Raw genomic sequence first — 19,941 nt, forward strand, 5'->3', positions numbered from 1 at the left:
AAAACCCCGTCCGAAAGCATCACCAACGCGTCGACCTCGCCGTGAACAGACGGTTGCGTCCGCATCGCCGCCGACGACAGAACACGTAGCACACACGGCAACCATCAACAGCACGACCCAAACCAAAACAACGTAGAAAAACAGCAATTAGTCGCACCACAAATCAAGATACAATACCACGATGGGATCAAGGGCACGACAACAACAGAGTTGCAGCGAACAACAATGGTTCTGAGGTCTTCAACATAGACATACGTTTGCTTCATCGCAAACCAAAAGGAACATCACATATCAAGTTGGTTCGTCTTACTCATACCTAACAACCATATTTCTTCTACACAAAAGCTTAAGACCTAGAACAGCAATTAGGAACAAACTACAACCGGAATCAACTCATCCCGATCCACTACCGTCGTTCACGGAGAGGACAGCTTAGGCCCTCTCGCCACGGATGCGGCGGGCGAGCTGGATGTCCTTGGGCATGATGGTGACGCGCTTGGCGTGGATGGCGCACAGGTTGGTGTCCTCGAACAGCCCGACGAGGTACGCCTCGGCCGCCTCCTGGAGGGCCAGCACGGCGTGGGACTGGAAGCGGAGGTCCGTCTTGAAGTCCTGCGCGATCTCGCGGACCAGGCGCTGGAAAGGCAGCTTGCGGATCAGCAGCTCCGTGCTCTTCTGGTACTTGCGGATCTCCCGGAGCGCCACGGTCCCCGGCCTGTAGCGGTGGGGTTTCTTCACTCCGCCGGTGGTCGGCGCCGACTTCCTCGCCGCCTGAAATCACACAGCAATTCAAATCAGATCGTCAGTCAGCAAATCTCGAATCAACAAGGACAAACAGATCGAATTCAAACGAGGCGAGGGAAGAGGGGACGAGACGGACCTTGGTGGCGAGCTGCTTGCGGGGCGCCTTGCCGCCGGTGGACTTGCGGGCGGTCTGCTTGGTACGGGCCATGGCGGCGCCTCCGGTCGACTGCTGCTGATTTGGGGGAGGTTCGAATCGACGGCGACGGAAGAGGGTGCGGAAAGGCGAATAGTAGGATTGCGGACAGTTGGCGGGGGGTATTTGTAGGCGGAGCGGGTGGGTGCGGGGACGCGTGGGGCCAAGGCTGGTACCCAGTTACCGTTTGGGAAAAGGCTTCGGGATGCCGATCCGGTCGACGGCCCCGATCCGCCCCGAGAAAGCACACGATCCGCGTGCTCGCCGCTGGTTGGCCGAGCGAGCGAGAGCCGCGGATCGGTGACGTGGCGCTCCGGGTTTTTCTTCGTGGAGGTGGGTCTGGTTTGGGCTGGGCTGTGCTGGTTCGGGTGGGCCGGCCCTCTCGGGTGGGCTATGTGGCATTTGGGCTGAGGCGTCGAGCGCTGGGCACAAACGACCTCGCCTCTTTCTGCCTGTCTCGCACTTCGCCGGGCGACATGGCCAGCAGCAACTCGGAGAGGCCGCGCCGCCGCCCGTCGCCGGACCCCGTGGCGGTGCTGCGGGGCCACCGCGCCGCCGTCAGCGACGCCTGCTTCCACCCCGCACTCCCGCTCCTCTTCTCCGGGTACTCCCTCCTAAACCCCTCTCTGTTCTGTTCTCCCCACGGCATCAGCCGCTTACCATGAACCTGCTGAACGCGGCTCTGCTGTGCGCTGATGCTTGGTCTCTGGTTTCGCTCCACCAGCGCGGCCGACGGGGAGCTCAGGGTCTGGGACACGGCGAGCCACCGCACCGTCTCCTCCATCTGGTAAGCCCGCGCGCGCTTCTGCAGACTGCAGCGGCGGGTGTGGTTCGGTCTCGGGAGGTTGAGTGATGGTGTGTCCTTCCTTCTGCAGGGCTCACGGTGGCGCGGCTGGGGTGTATTCCATCGCCGCTGGCTCCGGACTTGGGAACACGGTCATTAGGTGAGTGAATTGTGGTGAAATCTGTCAGGAATACCGGTTGCTGTATCTCTGAAACTTAGCTTAGCCTAGGATGCAGTGTCCACCTTGTTGCTAGACAAGAATTTCTCGTATCCACAACTAGTAGTATAAGTATAACCATGTCAGCAGCTGTATTTGGAACACTGTTGCTGAATTGGCGTAGCATTTCAGTACTGAATTACAGTTGCTGAACAGGACATTGGGGAAATTCTAAGTGCCTTTTAACTTCTGCAACATTATTGTGTTGTGGAATGTGTATGGTAGAGATTTCCTTTGAGGCTTATTTCGAGCATGTTTCTTTCCACCGAAATGATTTTTTTGTTGAATTTTAATAAATATATGTGCTTTCGATTTTGACACAGCCAGGGCAGGGATGGTTTGTGCAAAGGCTGGGCGATTGAAGAAGCTGGGCTCTCAAGGTATGATTCTCTTCACATGCTACAACTTAACATAAAACATAAGCTGGTGCATGATTAGTCAGGACCCAGGAATAGGCTCATGCTTTACTTAAATGCAAGGAAATACACATGCACATAATATTTCAAATCACACATCCCATGGAGAATTGAAAAGAAGTATTTACGATTACAATATCGTGTTATTCTGCCAAGGTCAGATTATCAGTGATGCTATCATTTTTATGGTCAAACTCAGTTCAAGCACCCACGATAGCAGTTAGCAATGAGCAAAATCTGGATATCGTTCTGAGTACCATGTCATAAGAATTAAGTTATTCATGTTATCTGATAGTATTTCGTCCTGACTATAGCTTGTAGGGAAGGCACAACCCTTATGGTGCTTTACTCTTTTTTGACGGATGTTATGTTGTTGTAATGTGATACTTTTAAGTCCAATGGCCCTCATCCGTAGACTGTAGTGGCAACCTTTTGAAGAACTTCTAACCAGGTGACCTTTAGAACCAAGAGTTCTCTTTTTCCTATAAATATATCTTGACTCAACTATGATTGGCCTAGACGTGTGGACACTTGTGAAGCATTTTAGGAGATAAGATAATATGTACAGTGTTCATGTGGAAATCTGGAAGGATACATACTTTTTAGCAGTTTTTGTAGCCCATCCTTGTTCTATGCGTTTCTGTGGAATTTATAAATCCATTACTTGTGCTCTTGCAGGAGGCCCATATTTACAATTAAAACAAGTACATACCATTTCTGTAAGATGTCACTGGTTAAGGTTCCATGTTCTGCACATGGCACACAAACCAACTTGAGTGGCTCAAATAGTGGCACTGAGCCACAAAGAGTACCTATTGAAGATAATGCAGGATCAGATGGTTTAAATCCTGCAGAAGGAACACAAGAATATGAACAAGGTAATGTGCGACCATTTCTGAATCCCTTCACATTTTAAAAGCAGTGATAACCTCTGAATCCTACATGAATTTACTAACTATTGACTTATTACGGAAGTGTAAACTTTTCGATAATGGACAAATACATAGCATTTTCGTTTTGTTTATGTAGAGGAAAGACTGCAAAGCAAATGGCATAATATAACACTTTGTTGATTTCCAAATCTGACATCATTTAGAAGAAGATCATACTGTAACATGGTCTCTGACAACTTTTTATTTAGAAAAGGAAACCTATTTATGCATTGTTGACTTTCTTATGTATTTGCTAGGAAGTTCCTTGGATGGACAAAATATATTGACAATCGCTGGTCAAGAATCGTTTGAGGTTAGTTTCAAACTATGCTATCTTTACTCTAACTTAATGATCTATATATAAATTATTGACTTAATGTAATGCAATTAAGCAGGCCTGCCTGAGCTTTGTGTTTATGTTGTTACTTCTATTGTTCTCACTGCTTTCTTGTTGTAACTTCATAACAAAATCTACAGGTTGAACTTTGGGACATTAAAAATTCAACGAAGATAATGTGTTTGCCCAAAAGATGCAGTGCTAATATGACAGGTCACCCTACCAAGCAAAAAGGTTTGTCCTCACTCTTCAGTACTCCAGCTATAGTTGTTTGTAAAAATACCAAGGTGGGTTGTATGTAGTATGTGTATCCGGTGGTAACTTCTCGCGTAGTAGAACCGTGAAGTATTTAGACTTGATATCAGAGTAGCCTCCACCATTTTTGTTGTTTTAATTTTTTGTCTACCAAAAATCCAGAATTGTTCGGTTTGAAAATTGTTCGTCTGGGCTTTATTGTCTTAATATAAGCCGGTATGACCATCCAGCTACATGGTCCGTTGATTCATTGTTCGGTTTTCGTTGAAGGAAGTTATAAACACATATCCAAGATATGTACGCCTTGCAATTTGACTGGCCTCTCTCACCATCCAGCAGAAAGGATGTATATACATGATGTAGGATCAATCCTTCTTCGATGGCATGAAACTCTCTGGCATCTTGTTTATTTCTGTTTCCTGTGCTGTTGTAGTTTTCTTGTTATTACAAGGTATAATGCGTGACTTTGTTTACAACTATATTGAATTAGAATAATAATCTGCATCTGCAGGACAGTCATAAAACTCCGTTTTTATTGTTTGGTGCCATTTGTTTGTCTTCACTATTTATGCTTGTTAGTAATCCTTGAAAACTGTAATTCTGTTGTCCATAGGTCTATGCATGGCCGTGCAAGCTTTCATCCCGTGTGCGTCTGGAGGCTATGTTAATATTTTATCAAGGTACCCAGATCAACATTTTACAAGCCCAATATGTTTGTATCTAATATTTCAACATATTTATCATGTGCCATGGCCTAGTGTAGTATCTGAACAAAAACTATTAAGCTATTTTCAGTTCAAAAACAACTGAACTTGGTCTTAGGTCAATTCTGGCAGATGGTTTAAATGTGAATCTGGTCCTTCTATCGGTGTCCAGGACCCATGCTCTCTTTTTATCCTCTGGCCTCTGTCTTTTGTTTGGGTCTTTGGGAGACTTGGCTCTAAGTGTCATGCAATGATTACACATAATTAAAAAATGGCATGAGCTGAATATATCTAATGTTTTATCTGGATAGTAATTATCACGTAGCATGGAAACGGTATTTGAATGCTTTAGCCTGGTTATATTGCACATGAATCATCTTTCCACTCACAAATTTGAGAGAATGATGTCCCCCCCCCCCCTCCCCCCCCCTCATGGCAGAAGTTACACTTGATCAAATTCTTGTTGCAAGTGTAATGATAATGTTCTGTGAAGTGGACAAATGACTATATGCAGCATACAGATTTGTTCCTGCTTCACAATGTGCCATAACCACTGTTGTGTGTATTCCATGGGTATGTGCAGCACATAGTCAAATGATATTGTTGATGCATATTCATTTGATTAGCTCACATGTAAAGATTACAAGTATGAGTGTATGAAACTTACACAATTGAATTGATTGTGCTGTGTGAAACAACAAAGCAACTTTATCTTACAAAATAAAATCCATTAATTGAAGTGAGTATGTTTCAAGGGTTCAAGAATTTAGTATTATGGCATGAGTTTTTGGCTAGTCACATTATGAACTGTAGTGATATCTCAATATAATCTCATCTTCATTAATTGGTACCTAAATATGGTAAATTGATCTCTAGTACTTGATATGATAAACAATCCCATAGTATGTTTCTGGCACAGGTTAAAGTGATGTCAGTAACATTTTTCAGAATGAAAAAGATTTTCTTAGGCCTTTTTGTTTGACCCTATTTCCTTGTTTGCGTTCAGCGCTGACATTCAACCTTGAACTCTGAAACCAGTTGTTTCTAACTTTGAACTCTTGAATCAGTTTATTTTACCCCTTGGCCCTATCCCAAACTGTTTTGTGCTGACAGAGATGAGGATTTTTTAAATAATAAAATCACTTTTTTGGGTGGACTCCAGAACTCTTTAGGAAATTTGGCGAATAGCTTTTTTGCCAGATTGACTATTGATTCATTTTCAGTTTGTCACTATCAGGAAAAAACTTTATAGGAAATTGAGGATTTCATACTGACTATTAAAAAATTTAGCCACATGTCATCTGTGGAGTATTAAATCCTCTTTTTCATATTGAGTTTTGACTATTTCCGACCTTTTAAAAAGTTCATAAGTTTTCAACAGGATAGGGCCAAAGGGGGTGAATTAAACTGATTCAACAGTTCAAGGTTAAAATACCAATTCTAGGTTAAAATGCGCGTGCTCATTTTATTAATAAACATCGCTTTTACGGCCACCAGTTATGAAGATGGAAGCACTCTTTGGTGGGATGTACGAAAGCCTGGGTCACCCTTATCTTCCGTGAAGTATCATTCGGAATCAGGTCCCATGCTACACCCAGTTTTAACTCAATTATGTAACCTGCCATTTTCAAGAGTAGTTATCTTTATCTTCCTTTGATGGAATGAAACAACGTATGATCTAATAAGATGCAGGTGTGCAGCTTTATCCATTGCTATTGACGGTTTATGCACCGGTGGGATCTCAGGAGGTGCTGATAATAAAATAGCCATGTTTGCCCTTAATCATCAGAAGGTGTGACATCGATCATTCTATGTTCTGTTTCCTGCTATATAAGCTCCTTTTCACGAAAATGCATGCTGTGAGTAGTACCCTACAAACCTGAGTTTTCACCTTGAGTTCTACGTTACGTCACTCTCAGTACAGTTTTAGTAATATTCTCAAGTATATCCTGACACAATCATACATCCATAAAGTGCTTCTAACAATTAGTAATAACACTTGAGACATGTAAGAACTGAGATGTGCTTACTTTGGGAAGTAGTAGTGGGCAAGGCACTATCAGTTAGGGACTTTGCGTTCATCAATTCTATGTAAAAATTGATGGTGCGGTATTATGTATTATATCCTCTTTTCAGAAGGTTGATGAGTGCTTGCGTATCCAAATTGACAGCTGTGTTGAGATGTCAGTTTATCAGCTTTTCATACTTGGATATTAGCCCAGATTTGGAGCAATATGTCCATGTGATAATTCATACATGTAGTGCTAACTAGTTTACACACTAGGGATATTGAGCGTCTCTTTATGATCTGCTTCATATTAATTCAGACTTAATAGGTTGACATGTCAACTACTTGTGTGATTTTTGCATCCGTTTTATGACAAGCATCACCTGCACTTGAGTGCTTACAATTTCAATTTAGGAATCAATACTTTTGAAATTCATAACTGAAATGTAGTTGTCTTGATTACAGGGCACGTTTTCTCTCAGGAATGAAATAGAAATTGAGAGACCCGGTGTAGCAGGTACAGCGATTCGGCCAGACAACAAGATTGCAGCAACTGCTGGTTGGGATCACAGGTTTGTTTCCCCATTCTTAGCTTTTACCGCTGAACAGGGATGCTAATATAACCTTTTTAGTGGCTTGGTAGATCAGATTGCCTGAGTCAATAACTGCATCTGATTTGAATATAGTACTTTTATTGGTAGACTAAATATACTTGAATGCAATCTAAAGTAAATTAATCAAATGGATGTCTCATGATTTCCATGGTGGACTAGGCGATCACAACTCCTATCTGGCCACCGCCACGGGGAGCGGGCAAGCTTTGAGAGGAACGGGATGGAGCCAGAGGCTAACCGTAATTTTTACATCCTGGTGATACTAGCTTCGTGGGTGATACTACACGATATCAGGGTGATACTATGATTAACGGATGATACTACGTTTTGCGTGTGATACTAAAAACCTGGGTGATACCACATTACCCATGCAAGCCATGTCGCAAAGTAGAAAGACATGTATGAGATAAAATAAATTATTGAACTTACAAAAAAATACATGAAATTTGGTTACGATGTCAGAGAATGACTTGATGAAATATGTGCTACCATGGTCAAGTCATATATCATGAGATCCTTGAAGATAAATGAAAGCCGCCATAAGATTCATATATATGTTTATAAGATTCGTCGATGAATCTTACATCGGCCGAGATGGGTCTTAGTTGTAAATTTCTCTCCTGCCACTCTCCGGTGATGACAGGCCATGGGTTATGTAGTTTCCACAATGATTTTCGTAGAGGCATTTGACAGGCCAAATGTTGGTTTGATGCCAACATTTGGCACTTCCAATATTTGGCAAGTCAACATTTGACAAAGCCAAAAGGTACCAAAAGTTGGCAACCATTTGAGACGGACAAAAACCAATTGGTAGCCAACCAATTGGTATCCAATTTTGTAGACTTACCAACAATTGGCATGCCAAATACTCCCTCCGTCCGGAAATACTTGTCGGAGAAATGGATAAAAATGGATGTATCTAGAACTAAAATACGCTAGATACATCCATTTCTCCGACAAGTATTTTCGGACGGAGGGAGTATTAGCATCATACAAACCAGCCTCGTAGTGCCAATACTGGGTTGCATAGTGCCGACACTGGGTTACATTGTGTACTAACAGGGTTACATAGGTTTATATTAGGGGGTTACATACCGAATATCCTGGGTTATAGCACGTTATGTTGTTGAGGGACTCTGGATCCACAGGCACGTTGGTGCTGGTGGCTGCGAAGCGGCCAAGTTGAGGTTGGGAGGAACCAGCTGTGTTCTTGCGCTCTCTTCTTCTACTACTGCGTGTTCTTGATCTTGACCGATTCATGCAGATTTTTGGAGGCAAGGTCAACTTTCAAACGGGAAGAGTCTGTACCCATCGGGTAGAGTGGATGCGGGTGTGGGAATGCAGCACCCGTATCTGCATACTACGCCTAGGCCTACCTCCATGGCTATGACATGGACCAGCGTATCTTTTCTTTTACCTGCCTATATTCCATGGCAGATCTGTCGACACCATGGATTTGGAGTGCCCCCTCCCAATTCTACCTGGAAATCGCAGTATCACCCACGAAGCTAGTTTCACCCTGATATCGTAGTATCACCGACAAAGCTAGTTTCACCCAGATATCGTAGCATCACCCACGAAGCTAGTTTTACTCTGATATCGTAGTATCACCCACAAAGCTAGTATCACCCTGATATCGTAGTATCAGAAGTGTCACTAGGATGTAAAAAATATGCTTAGCCTCTGGCTCCAACACCCCCCCCCCCACCCCCCCTTTCCTGTCAACGCTTGCTAGCTCCGCTGCGTTTGATTAGTCATCTCTGATTACCAAACTGATTTAGTGCTGGCTGATGAGGTTTTCAGAGGACAGATAGTTGTGTGCCCTCTGAGAGGGCAAAACAACTAAGAAAAATAGAGCAGAAGTGCAAGACAGAGAAAAGATGACAGTAGGATATATAGGTGGAGAACAGAAAATAGGTAGCATTATGTGCGCAGAAGAGGAGTTAAGCAAAGTTGGACAAGGAGTAGGTGATGTCCTGAGTTTGCAATTGTTGCATTTGTGTAATCTTTCAGGTGTTTTGCATCATTTGCAGGATTCGAGTGTATAACTACAATAAAGGAAATGCTCTAGCGATTCTAAAGTATCACAGCGCTACGGTATGCAGCTTCTTTCATCTAGTTGCTCTCCACATTATCTTTTTGCACTGTCCTCCCTCGATTCCCACAATCCAACAATATCCTTTTCAGTTCTCTTGTTTACTTCAATTGGAATATGGGTCATGAGATTGTTAATCGGCTCAGTTTTCTCCTTGCACAAAACTTGGTAAATTTCCGCTCGACATGTAGTTTAACCTGCATGTTTCTTCTTTTTGCTGGCAGTGTGCTGCGGTGACTTTCTCACATGACTGCAAATTACTGGCCTCATGCTCGGCGGATACCACGGTCGCGTTATGGGAGCTGTATCCTCCCAAAACGCCCAGCAAAGTTGACATAGCAACAGAGGAGGTTGAGAAATAGAATCTGATCATGGTGTCGTATGATCATGATGTTTGTAACTTGGTGAAACATCATATCTGTTGGCTTCAGTAGATTGATAAAGAAATTTCCATACATGGATGTAGAGGACAGTAAACAATTGCATGTGAAATTTTGTGGGGAAAAAAAGGAACGTTCATCTGTCGTCTGTAAAGTGTAACCTAGTTACTGTAACATAGTGCTGCTTGATGTACAGTAACTTATATCCCAGTCTAAATCCAAGTTTGTACAACTAAACTGTTACACGATGATCATGGCCTGGCAAGATAATTTCGGGTTTGAATGAGGTGTGCTGTTAGTTGAAAGTGGATAACCATCTAAAGAAGTGAATAGAAATTATGTTGGCTGGTATATATTTACTTTCTTTTTCTCTTTGTCCTGGCGAGTAAATAAAAGCTTGTGAGACCTTGATACCGAGACATATCCAAGGATTAACTCAGGTAGAATATCACAGCATAAAATCCAGCGATTCTCTATGCAAATTACTACAAGTTTATAATGCCTCGGGTAAAAAATAGTTACAAGTTTATAATGCCTCGGGTAGCTAGAGGCTAATTCAGCACTCAGAACAGAGAACCTCCTAGTACATTTGTGCAATCAAGCTCTATCCGAACTGCTGCTACTAGTAGTAGTACTCTAGGGCGACGGCGTCGAAGAAGGCCGGCACACTGTCCCCGCCCGGTTGCTGCTGCTGCTGCTCCGACACGGGGCCGGAGAAGTACTCCTTCGCTGCCTCCATCAACGCCGATGCCACCTCCGCCACCGACGCGGCTCCCTCTGCCTTGTCATCGTCGCCGGAGAGCACCGCGGGGGCGAGGGTGCCGTCGAAGGGCGCCTCGCAGAAGACCATCGTGGCCACGACCTGTCCATCCCGGCGGCCGCTGTCTGATCTGCTCGGTGGTCGGGCTCCTGTTGCGCTAGCTCTAGCTTAGCTTGACGCGACGCAACGAGATTGAATTCGAGGTCGAAGCCAATGCTTGTGGTGTTGCTTGGACGGAGGGTGCTCGCAGGTGTTTATAGGCCTGCAAACACGGCCGCGGCGGTGAAGTTTCTGCTCGTCTCCGACTCGGGGTGTAATTAAGCGGGAAAACGGGAAGACGAGAGCGTGAGGAAGCCGGAGTGGCGCTGCTCTTTTTTTCTTTTTTTTGAGAGTCGTTGCGAGCGACAAGCAGCGCATCGCTCACGCTCTCCCCTTCTTGGCCCGGGCCCGTCATGGGACATATAGCTTAAGCTTCTCTCGCACGAGATGGGCCTGGCCCAGCCAGATGGCACACATCAGTTTTCTACTGGTTTCTCATTTCGTTTTTCGGTCAATTTAATTTATAGTTTGAGAAAAATCGTGATTACAAAAAAAATTTGAATTCTGAAAAATGTTCGGAAATTCAAAATTCTGAACAATTGAAACTCTAGAATTTGACATCTCGCTTTTGCCACTCTTATCTTATGACAATACATCACAATTTCCATTCTGTGGCAAAAGCAAAAACATATTTAGAGTGACAGTTCTAACACATTGTCAAAAACTAAGAGTGGCAAAAGTGAAATGAAATGAAATGCTTTTGCCACATAATGGCAATGTCAAATTGTAGAGTAGCATAAGCAAAGTGGGCGAAATCTAGACTTACGAAAACTAAGTTTTCAATTTTTTTAAATATGGTATTTTTTTTATAAAATGTTGTGCATTTGATTTTATTTTGTTTCTTCCCTGGGTTTTCTTTTTCATCATTATAATTCGGTTTAATTTATTTTTCTCTCATTTTATGTTCTTTTTTATGTTTCCTTGTCAGTTTTCTTCAGTTTTTGAATTTTAGAACAATGTCTACTTTTTTCAATGCATATTTACATTTTGCATGTACACATGAAATATATTTTTGATACATGTTGTACATTTCGCAAATACAGAATGTACATTTTCCCTTAAAAACATGCTAAGAACAGGCTTTCAAATAAATGTAGATTTTTTTTCAATTATACATTGAATATTTCATAACGGAAACAAAATATTTTTTAAAGCTACAAGAATTTTTTTCTGTAATTGCATAAATAATTTTAAAATTTTCACAGTCATTTTTCTTGGAAACACATGAATATATTTTTTAAATGTCACATACATTTTTTAATTGGCAATAAATATATTTTTAAGCTACACAAACAGTTTTTAAATGTCACAAACATTTTTTTGAAACCTGAGAACATTGATTTAAAATGTCATCTACACTTTGTAATGGTATGAAACATTTTAAAAAATAAAACCCGACAAAATTCACCATACTACTCGGCCGGCCCACCATTGGCTCCCTATAGGAGTTGCTGTTGGGGAACGTAGCAGAAATTCAAAATTTTCTACGCATCACCAAGATCAATCTATGGAGTAATCTAGCAACGAGGGGAAGGGGAGTGAATCTACATACCCTTGTAGATCGCGATGCGGAAGCGTTGCAAGAACGCGGATGAGGGAGTCGTACTCGTAGCGATTCAGATCGCGGTTGATTCCGATCTAAGCACCGAAAGAACGGTGCCTCCGCGTTCAACACACGTGCAGCCCGGTGACGTCTCCCACGCCTTGATCCAGCAAGGAGAGAGGGAGAGGTTGGGGAAGACTCCATCCAGCAGCAACACGACGGCATGGTGGTGGTGGAGGAGCGTGGCAATCCCGCAGGGCTTCGCCAAGCACCGCGGGAGAGGAGGAGGAGGAAGAGGGGTAGGGCTGCGCCAAAAAGGAGACGTTCTCATGTATCTTGGGCAGCCCAAACCTCAACTATATATAGGGGGGGAGGGGGCTGCGCCCCCCTTAGGGTTTCCCACCCCAAGAGGAGGCGGCCAGCCCTAGATCCCATCAAGGGGGGGCGGCCAAGGGGAGGAGAGGGGGGGCGCCCCACTAGATGGGCCCTAAGGCCCATCTGTACCTAGGGTTTGCCCCCCTCCCACTCTCCCATGCGCCTTGGGCCTTGGTGGGGGGCGCACCAGCCCACCTGGGGCTGGTCCCCTCCCACACTTGGCCCACGCAGCCTTCTGGGGCTGGTGGCCCCACTTGGTGGACCCCCGGGACCCTCCCGGTGGTCCCGGTACATTACCGATTTCACCCGAAACTTTTCCGGTGACCAAAACAGGACTTCCCATATATAAATCTTTACCTCTGGACCATTCCGGAACTCCTCGTGACGTCCGGGATCTCATCCGGGACTCCGAACAACATTCGGTAACCACGTACATACTTTCCCTATAACCCTAGCGTCATCGAACCTTAAGCGTGTAGACCCTACGGGTTCAGGAACCATGCAGACATGACCGAGACGTTCTCCGGTCAATAACCAACAGCGGGATCTGGATACCCATGTTGGCTCCCACATGTTCCACGATGATCTCATCGGATGAACCACGATGTCGGGGATTCAATCAATCCCGTATACAATTCCCTTTGTCTAACGGTATGTTACTTGCCCGAGATTCGATCGTCGGTATCCCTATACCTTGTTCAATCTCGTTACCGGCAAGTCTCTTTACTCGTTCCGTAACTCACATCATCCCGTGATCAACTCCTTGGTCACATTGTGCACATTATGATGATGTCCTACCGAGTGGGCCCAGAGATACCTCTCCGTTTACACGGAGTGACAAATCCCAGTCTCGATTCGTGCCAACCCAACAGACACTTCCGGAGATACCCGTAGTGCACCTTTATAGCCACCCAGTTACGTTGTGACGTTTGGCACACCCAAAGCATTCCTACGGTATCCGGGAGTTGCACAATCTCATGGTCTAAGGAAGTGATACTTGACATTAGAAAAGCTCTGAGCAAACGAACTACACGATCTTGTGCTAGGCTTAGGATTGGGTCTTGTCCATCACATCATTCTCCTAATGATGTGATCCCGTTATCACCGACATCCAATGTCCATGGTCAGGAAACCGTAACCATCTATTGATCAACGAGCTAGTCAACTAGAGGCTTACTAGGGACATGGTGTTGTCTATGTATCCACACATGTATCTGAGTTTCCTATCAATACAATTCTAGCATGGATAATAAACAATTATCATGAACAAGGAAATATAATAATAACCTATTTATTATTGCCTCTAGGGCATATTTCCAACAGTCTCCCACTTGCACTAGAGTCAATAATCTAGTTCACATCACCATGTGATTAACACTGACAGGTCACATCACCATGTGACCAACACCCAAGAGTTTACTAGAGTCAACAATCTAGTTCACATCTCTATGTGATTAACACTCAATGAGTTCTGGTTTGATCATGTTATGCTTGTGAGAGAGGTTATTAGTCAACGGGTCTGAACCTTTCAGATTCGTGTGTGCTTTACGAATATCTATGTCATCTTGTGGATGCTACCACGCGCTATTTGGAGCCATTTCAAATAATTGCTCTACTATACGAATCCGGTTTACTACTCAGAGTCATCCGGATTAGTGTCAAAGTTCGCATCGACGTAACCCTTTACGACGAACTCCTTTTCACCTCCATAATCGAGAAAATTCCTTAATCCACTAGGTACTAAGGATAAGTTCGACCGCTGTCATGAGATCCTTTCCCGGATCACCATTGTACCCTTTGACCAACTCATGGCAAGGCACACTTCATGTGCGGTACACAACATAGCATACTGTAGAGCCTACGTCTAAAGCATAGGGGACGACCTTCGTCCTTTCTCTCTCTTCTGCTGTGGTCAGGTCTTGAGTCTTACTCAATACTCACACCTTGTAACACAGCCAAGAACTCCTTCTTTGCTGATCTATTTTGAACTCTTTCAAAATCATGTCAAGGTGTGCGTTCTTTTGAAAGTAACATCAGGCGTCTTGATCTATCTCTATAGATCTTGATGCCCAATATGTAAGCAGCTTTATCCAGGTCTTCCTTTGAAAAACTCCTTTCAAACAACCCTTTATGCTTTCCAGAAATTTTTACATCATTTCGGATCAACAATATGTCATTGACATATACTTATCAGAAATGTTGTATCGCTCCCACTCACTTTATTGTAAATACAAGTTTCTATCAAACTTTGTATAAACCCAAAAACTTTGATCACCCCATCAAAGCGTATATTCTGACTCCGAGATGCTTGCTCTAATCCATGGAAGGATCGCTGGAGCTAGCATACCTTTTAGCATCCTTAGGATCGACAAAACCTTTCTGATTGTATCACATACAACCTTTCCTTACGAAAACTGGTAAGGAAACTTGTTTTGACATCCATCTGCCAGATTTCATAAATGCAGCTAATGCTAACATGATTCCGACGGACTTAAGCATTGCTACGGATGAGAAAATCTCATCGTAGTCAACTCCTTGAACTTGTGGAAATACTCTTTGCCACAAGTCGAGCTTCATAGACGGTAACATTACCGTCCACGTCCGTCTTCTTCTCAAAGATCCATTTATCTCGGATTTCATGGCTCTTAACCATTTGTCGGAATATGGGCCCACCATCGCTTCTCCATAGCTCGTAGGTTCATTGTTGTCTAGCAACATGACTTCCAAGACAGGATCAGGTACCACTCTGAAGTAGTACGCATCCTCGTCGTCCTACGAGGTTTGGTAGCGACTTGATCCGAAGTTTCATGATCACTATTATGAGCTTCCACTTCAATTGGTGTAGGTGCCACAGGAACAACTTCCTGTGCCCTGCTACACCCTAGTTGAAGTGACGGTTCAATAACCTTATCAAGTCTCCACCATCCTCCCACTCAATTCTTTCGAGAGAAACTTTTCCTCGAGAAAGGACTCGTTTCTAGAAGCAATTACTTTTGCTTCCAGATCTGAAATAGGAGGTATACCCAACTGTTTTTGGGTATTCTATGAAGATGCATTTATCCGTTTTGGGTTCGAGCTTATCATCCTGAAACTTTTCCACATAAGCATCGCAGCCCCAAACTTTTAAGAAACGACAACTTATGTTTCTCTAAACGGTGTCGTCTCAACGGAATTGCGTGGTGCCCCTTTTAAAGTGAATGCGGTTGTCTCTAATGCCTAACCCATAAACGATAGTGGTAATTTGATAAGAAACATCATGGTATGCACCATATCCAATAGGGTGCAGTTATGATGTTCGAACACACCATCACACTATGGTGTTCCAGGCGGTATTAATTGTGAAACACTTTCCACAATGTCTCAATTGTGTGCCAAACTCGTATCTCAGATACTCATCTCTATGATCATATCACAGACATTTTATCCTCTTGTTACGACGATCTTCAACTTCACTATGAAATTACTTGAACCTTTCAATAATTCAGACTAGTGTTTCATCAAGTAAATACACTCAGCATCTACTCAAATTATCTGTGAAGTAAGAACATAACGATATCCACTGCATGCCTCAGCACTCATTGGACTGCGTACATCAAAATGTATTACTTCCAATAAGTTGCTCTCTTGTTCCATCTTACTGAAAACGAGGACTTTCAGTCATCTTGCCCATGTGGTATGATTTGCATGTCTCAAGTATTTCATAATCAAGTGAGTCTAAACGATCCATCTGCATGGAGTTTCTTCATGCATATATACCAATAGACATGGTTCGCATGTCTCAATCTTTTCAAAAAATGAGTGAGTCCAAAGATCCATCCTCATGCGTTCTATACCAATATGACTCAAGTGGCAGTGCCACAAGTATGTGGTACTATCATTACTATCTTATATCTTTTTGGCATGAACATGTGTATCACTACGATCGAGATTCATTTCAGGTGCAAGACCATTGAAGGTATTATTCAAATAAACAGAGTAACCATTATTCTCCTTAAATGAATAACCGTATTGCGATAAACATAATCCAATCATGCTCAACGCAAACACCAAATCTCGATGGTAGGGGGAGCACGCGATGCTTGATCACATCAACCTTGGAAACACTTCCAATACATATCGTCATCTCACCTTTAGCTAGTCTCCATTTATTCCGCAGCTTTTATTTCGAGTTACTAACACTTAGCAACCGAACCAGTATCTAATACCCTGGTGCTGCTAGGAGTACTAGTAAAGTACACATTCATATAACGTATATCCAATATACTTCTGTCGACCTTGCCTGCCTTCTCATCTACCAAGTATCTAGGGTAGTACTGCTTCAGTGACCGTTCCTCTTATTACAGAAGCACTTAGTCTCGGGTTTGGGTTCAACCTTGGGATTCTTCACTAGAGCAGCAAACGACTTGCTGTTTCATGAAGTAGCCCTTTTGCCCTTGCCCTTCTTAAACTAGTGGTTTTACTAACCATCAACAATTGATGCTCCTTCTTGATTTCTACTCTCGCGGTGTCAAACATCGCGAATAGCTCAAGGATCATCATAACTATCCTTGATATGTTATAGTTCATCACGAAGCTCTACTAGCTTGGTGGCAGTGACTATGGAGAACTATCACTATCTCATCTGGGAGATTAACTCCCACTCGATTCAAGCGATTGTGGCACTCAGACAATCTGAGCACACGCTCAACGATTGAGATTTTCTCCCTTAGTTTGCAGGCTTAAGAAACTTGTCAGAGGTCTCATACCTCTTGACGTGGGCACTAGTCTGAAATCCCAATTTCAGTCTTCGGAACATCTCACATGTTCTGCGACGTTTCAAAAACGTCTTGGGTGCCACAATTCTAAACCGCACTGAACTATCACGTAGTTATCAAAACGTGTATGTCAGATGTTTCGCAACATCTACAGACGACGCTGAGGTTCAGCACACCGAGCGGTGCATTAAGGACATAAGCCTTCTGTGCAGCAATGAGGACAATCCTCAGTTTACGGACCCAGTCCGCATAATTGCTACTACCAACTTTCAACTAAATTTTCTCTAGGAACATATCTTAAACAGTAGAACTAAAGCGTATGACATAATTTGCAAAGACCTTTTGACTATGTTCATGATAATGAAGTTCATCTGATTATTGAACTCCCACTCAGATAGACATCCCTCTGGTCATCTAAGTGAAACATGATCCGAGTTTAACTAGGCCGTGTCCGATCATCACGTGAGACAGACTAGTTAAGATCGGTGAACATCTCTATGTTGATCGTATCTTCTATACGACTCATGCTCGACCTTTCGGTCCTCCGTGTTCCGAGGCCATGTCTGTACATGCTAGGCTCGTCAAGTCAACCTAAGTGTATTGCGTGTGTTCCGAGGCCATGTCTGTACATGCTAGGCTCGTCAACACCCGCTGTATTCGAACGTAAGAATCTATCACACCCGATCATCACGTGGTGCTTCGAAACGACGAACCTTCGCAACGGTGCACAGTTAGGGTGAACACTTTCTTGAAATTATTATAAGGGATCATCCTACTTGCTACCGTCGTTCTAAGCAAATAAGATGCAAAACATGATAAACATCATATGCAATCAAATAGTGACATGATATGGCCAATATCATCATGCTCCTTTGATCTCCATCTTCGGGGCACCATGATCATCTTTGTCACCGGCATGACACCATGATCTCCATCATCATGATCTCCATCATTGTGTCTTCATGAAGTCGTCACGCCAACGATTACTTCTACTTCTATGGCTAACGCGTTTAGCAACAAAGTAAAGTAATTTACATGGCGTTATCCAATGACACGCAGGTCATACAAAATAATAAAGACAACTCCTATGGCTCCTGCCGGTTGTCATAATCATCGACTTGCAAGTCGTGATTCCTATTACAAGAATATGATCAATCTCATACATCACATATATCATTCATCACATCTTCTGGCCATATCACATCACATAGCACTTGCTGCAAAAACAAGTTAGACGTCCTCTAATTGTTGTTGCAAGTTTTTACGTGGTTTGTAGGTTTCTAGCCAGAACGTTTTCTTACCTACGTATGACCACAACGTGATTTGCCAATTTCTATTTACCCTTCATAAGGACCCTTTCCATCGAATCCGTTCCGACTAAAGTAGGAGAGACAGACACCCGCTAGCCACCTTATGCAACTTGTGCATGTCAGTCGGTGGAACCTGTCTCACGTAAGCGTACGTGTAAGGTCGGTCCGGGCCGCTTCATCCCACAATGCCGCCGAAACAAGATAAGACTAGTAGCGGCAAGAAGAATTGACAACATCGACGCCCACAACTACTTTGTGTTCTACTCGTGCATAGAAACTACGCATAGACCTAGCTCATGATGCCACTGTTGGGGAACGTAGCAGAAATTCAAAATTTTCTATGCATCACCAAGATCAATCTATGGAGTAATCTAGCAACGAGGGGAAGGGGAGTGAATCTACATACCCTTGTAGATCGCGATGCGGAAGCGTTGCAAGAACGCGGATGAGGGAGTCGTACTCGTAGCGATTCAGATCGCGGTTGATTCCGATCTAAGCACCGAAAGAACGGTGCCTCCGCGTTCAACACACGTGCAGCCCGGTGACGTCTCCCACGCCTTGATCCAGCAAGGAGAGAGGGAGAGGTTGGGGAAGACTCCATCCAGCAGCAACACGACGGCATGGTGGTGGTGGAGGAGCGTGGCAATCCCGCAGGGCTTCGCCAAGCACCGCGGGAGACGAGGAGGAGGAAGAGGGGTAGGGCTGCGCCAAAAAGGAGACGTTCTCATGTATCTTGGGCAGCCCAAACCTCAACTATATATAGGGGGGAGGGGGCTGCGCCCCCCTTAGGGTTTCCCACCCCAAGAGGAGGCGGCCAGCCCTAGATCCCATCAAGGGGGGGCGGCCAAGGGGAGGAGAGGGGGGGCGCCCCACTAGATGGGCCCTAAGGCCCATCTGTACCTACGGTTTGCCCCCCTCCCACTCTCCCATGCGCCTTGGGCCTTGGTGGGGGGCGCACCAGCCCACCTGGGGCTGTTCCCCTCCCACACTTGGCCCACGCAGCCTTCTGGGGCTGGTGGCCCCACTTGGTGGACCCCCGGGACCCTCCCGGTGGTCCCGGTACATTACCGATTTCACCCGAAACTTTTCCGGTGACCAAAACAGGACTTCCCATATATAAATCTTTACCTCCGGACCATTCCGGAACTCCTCGTGACGTCCGGGATCTCATCCGGGACTCCGAACAACATTCGGTAACCACGTACATACTTTCCCTATAACCCTAGCGTCATCGAACCTTAAGCGTGTAGACCCTACGGGTTCGGGAACCATGCAGACATGACCGAGACGTTCTCCGGTCAATAACCAACAGCGGGATCTGGATACCCATGTTGGCTCCCACATGTTCCACGATGATCTCATCGGATGAACCACGATGTCGGGGATTCAATCAATCCCGTATACAATTCCCTTTGTCTAAC

The 19,941-nt window shown here is 44.2% G+C and overlaps 2 protein-coding genes across 2 annotated transcripts; one reads left to right on the forward strand and one right to left on the reverse strand.

Annotated features, from left to right (window-relative positions):
• Nucleotides 1–210: 210 nt before the first annotated feature.
• Nucleotides 211–1,111, reverse strand: LOC123169919 (histone H3.3). Its single transcript, XM_044587770.1, has 2 exons — nucleotides 881–1,111; nucleotides 211–771 (listed from the first exon to the last, which is right to left on the reverse strand). Exons 1-2 carry the CDS (start codon nucleotides 950–952, stop codon nucleotides 433–435), a joined length of 411 nt encoding a protein of 136 aa, XP_044443705.1. The 5' UTR covers nucleotides 953–1,111; the 3' UTR covers nucleotides 211–432.
• Nucleotides 1,112–1,350: 239 nt separating this feature from the next.
• On the forward strand, nucleotides 1,351–10,030 carry LOC123169920 (protein DECREASED SIZE EXCLUSION LIMIT 1). The gene is made up of 13 exons (XM_044587771.1): nucleotides 1,351–1,541; nucleotides 1,662–1,724; nucleotides 1,813–1,881; nucleotides 2,262–2,318; nucleotides 3,033–3,232; nucleotides 3,544–3,599; nucleotides 3,764–3,857; nucleotides 4,492–4,558; nucleotides 6,080–6,162; nucleotides 6,283–6,374; nucleotides 7,056–7,162; nucleotides 9,238–9,301; nucleotides 9,524–10,030. The coding sequence occupies exons 1-13, from the start codon at nucleotides 1,414–1,416 to the stop codon at nucleotides 9,659–9,661; spliced, it is 1,218 nt and encodes a 405-aa protein (XP_044443706.1). The 5' UTR covers nucleotides 1,351–1,413; the 3' UTR covers nucleotides 9,662–10,030.
• Nucleotides 10,031–19,941: the final 9,911 nt, after the last annotated feature.

Source organism: Triticum aestivum, chromosome 7D (assembly GCF_018294505.1).
Source record: "Triticum aestivum cultivar Chinese Spring chromosome 7D, IWGSC CS RefSeq v2.1, whole genome shotgun sequence".
NCBI classification, from domain to species: Eukaryota; Viridiplantae; Streptophyta; class Magnoliopsida; order Poales; family Poaceae; genus Triticum; species Triticum aestivum.

Excerpts from the sequence above, each read along its gene's own strand:
- LOC123169920 (XM_044587771.1), top strand. The coding sequence starts at position 1,414 with ATGGCCAGCAGCAACTCGGAGAGGCCGCGCCGCCGCCCGTCGCCGGAC. Across the intron at positions 1,542-1,661 it reads CTCCCGCTCCTCTTCTCCGG|CGCGGCCGACGGGGAGCTCA; the intron begins GTACTCCCTCCT and ends TCGCTCCACCAG. Across the intron at positions 2,319-3,032 it reads GAAGAAGCTGGGCTCTCAAG|GAGGCCCATATTTACAATTA; the intron begins GTATGATTCTCT and ends GTGCTCTTGCAG.
- LOC123169919 (XM_044587770.1), bottom strand. The coding sequence starts at position 952 with ATGGCCCGTACCAAGCAGACCGCCCGCAAGTCCACCGGCGGCAAGGCG. Across the intron at positions 772-880 it reads GCAAGCAGCTCGCCACCAAG|GCGGCGAGGAAGTCGGCGCC; the intron begins GTCCGTCTCGTC and ends GTGTGATTTCAG.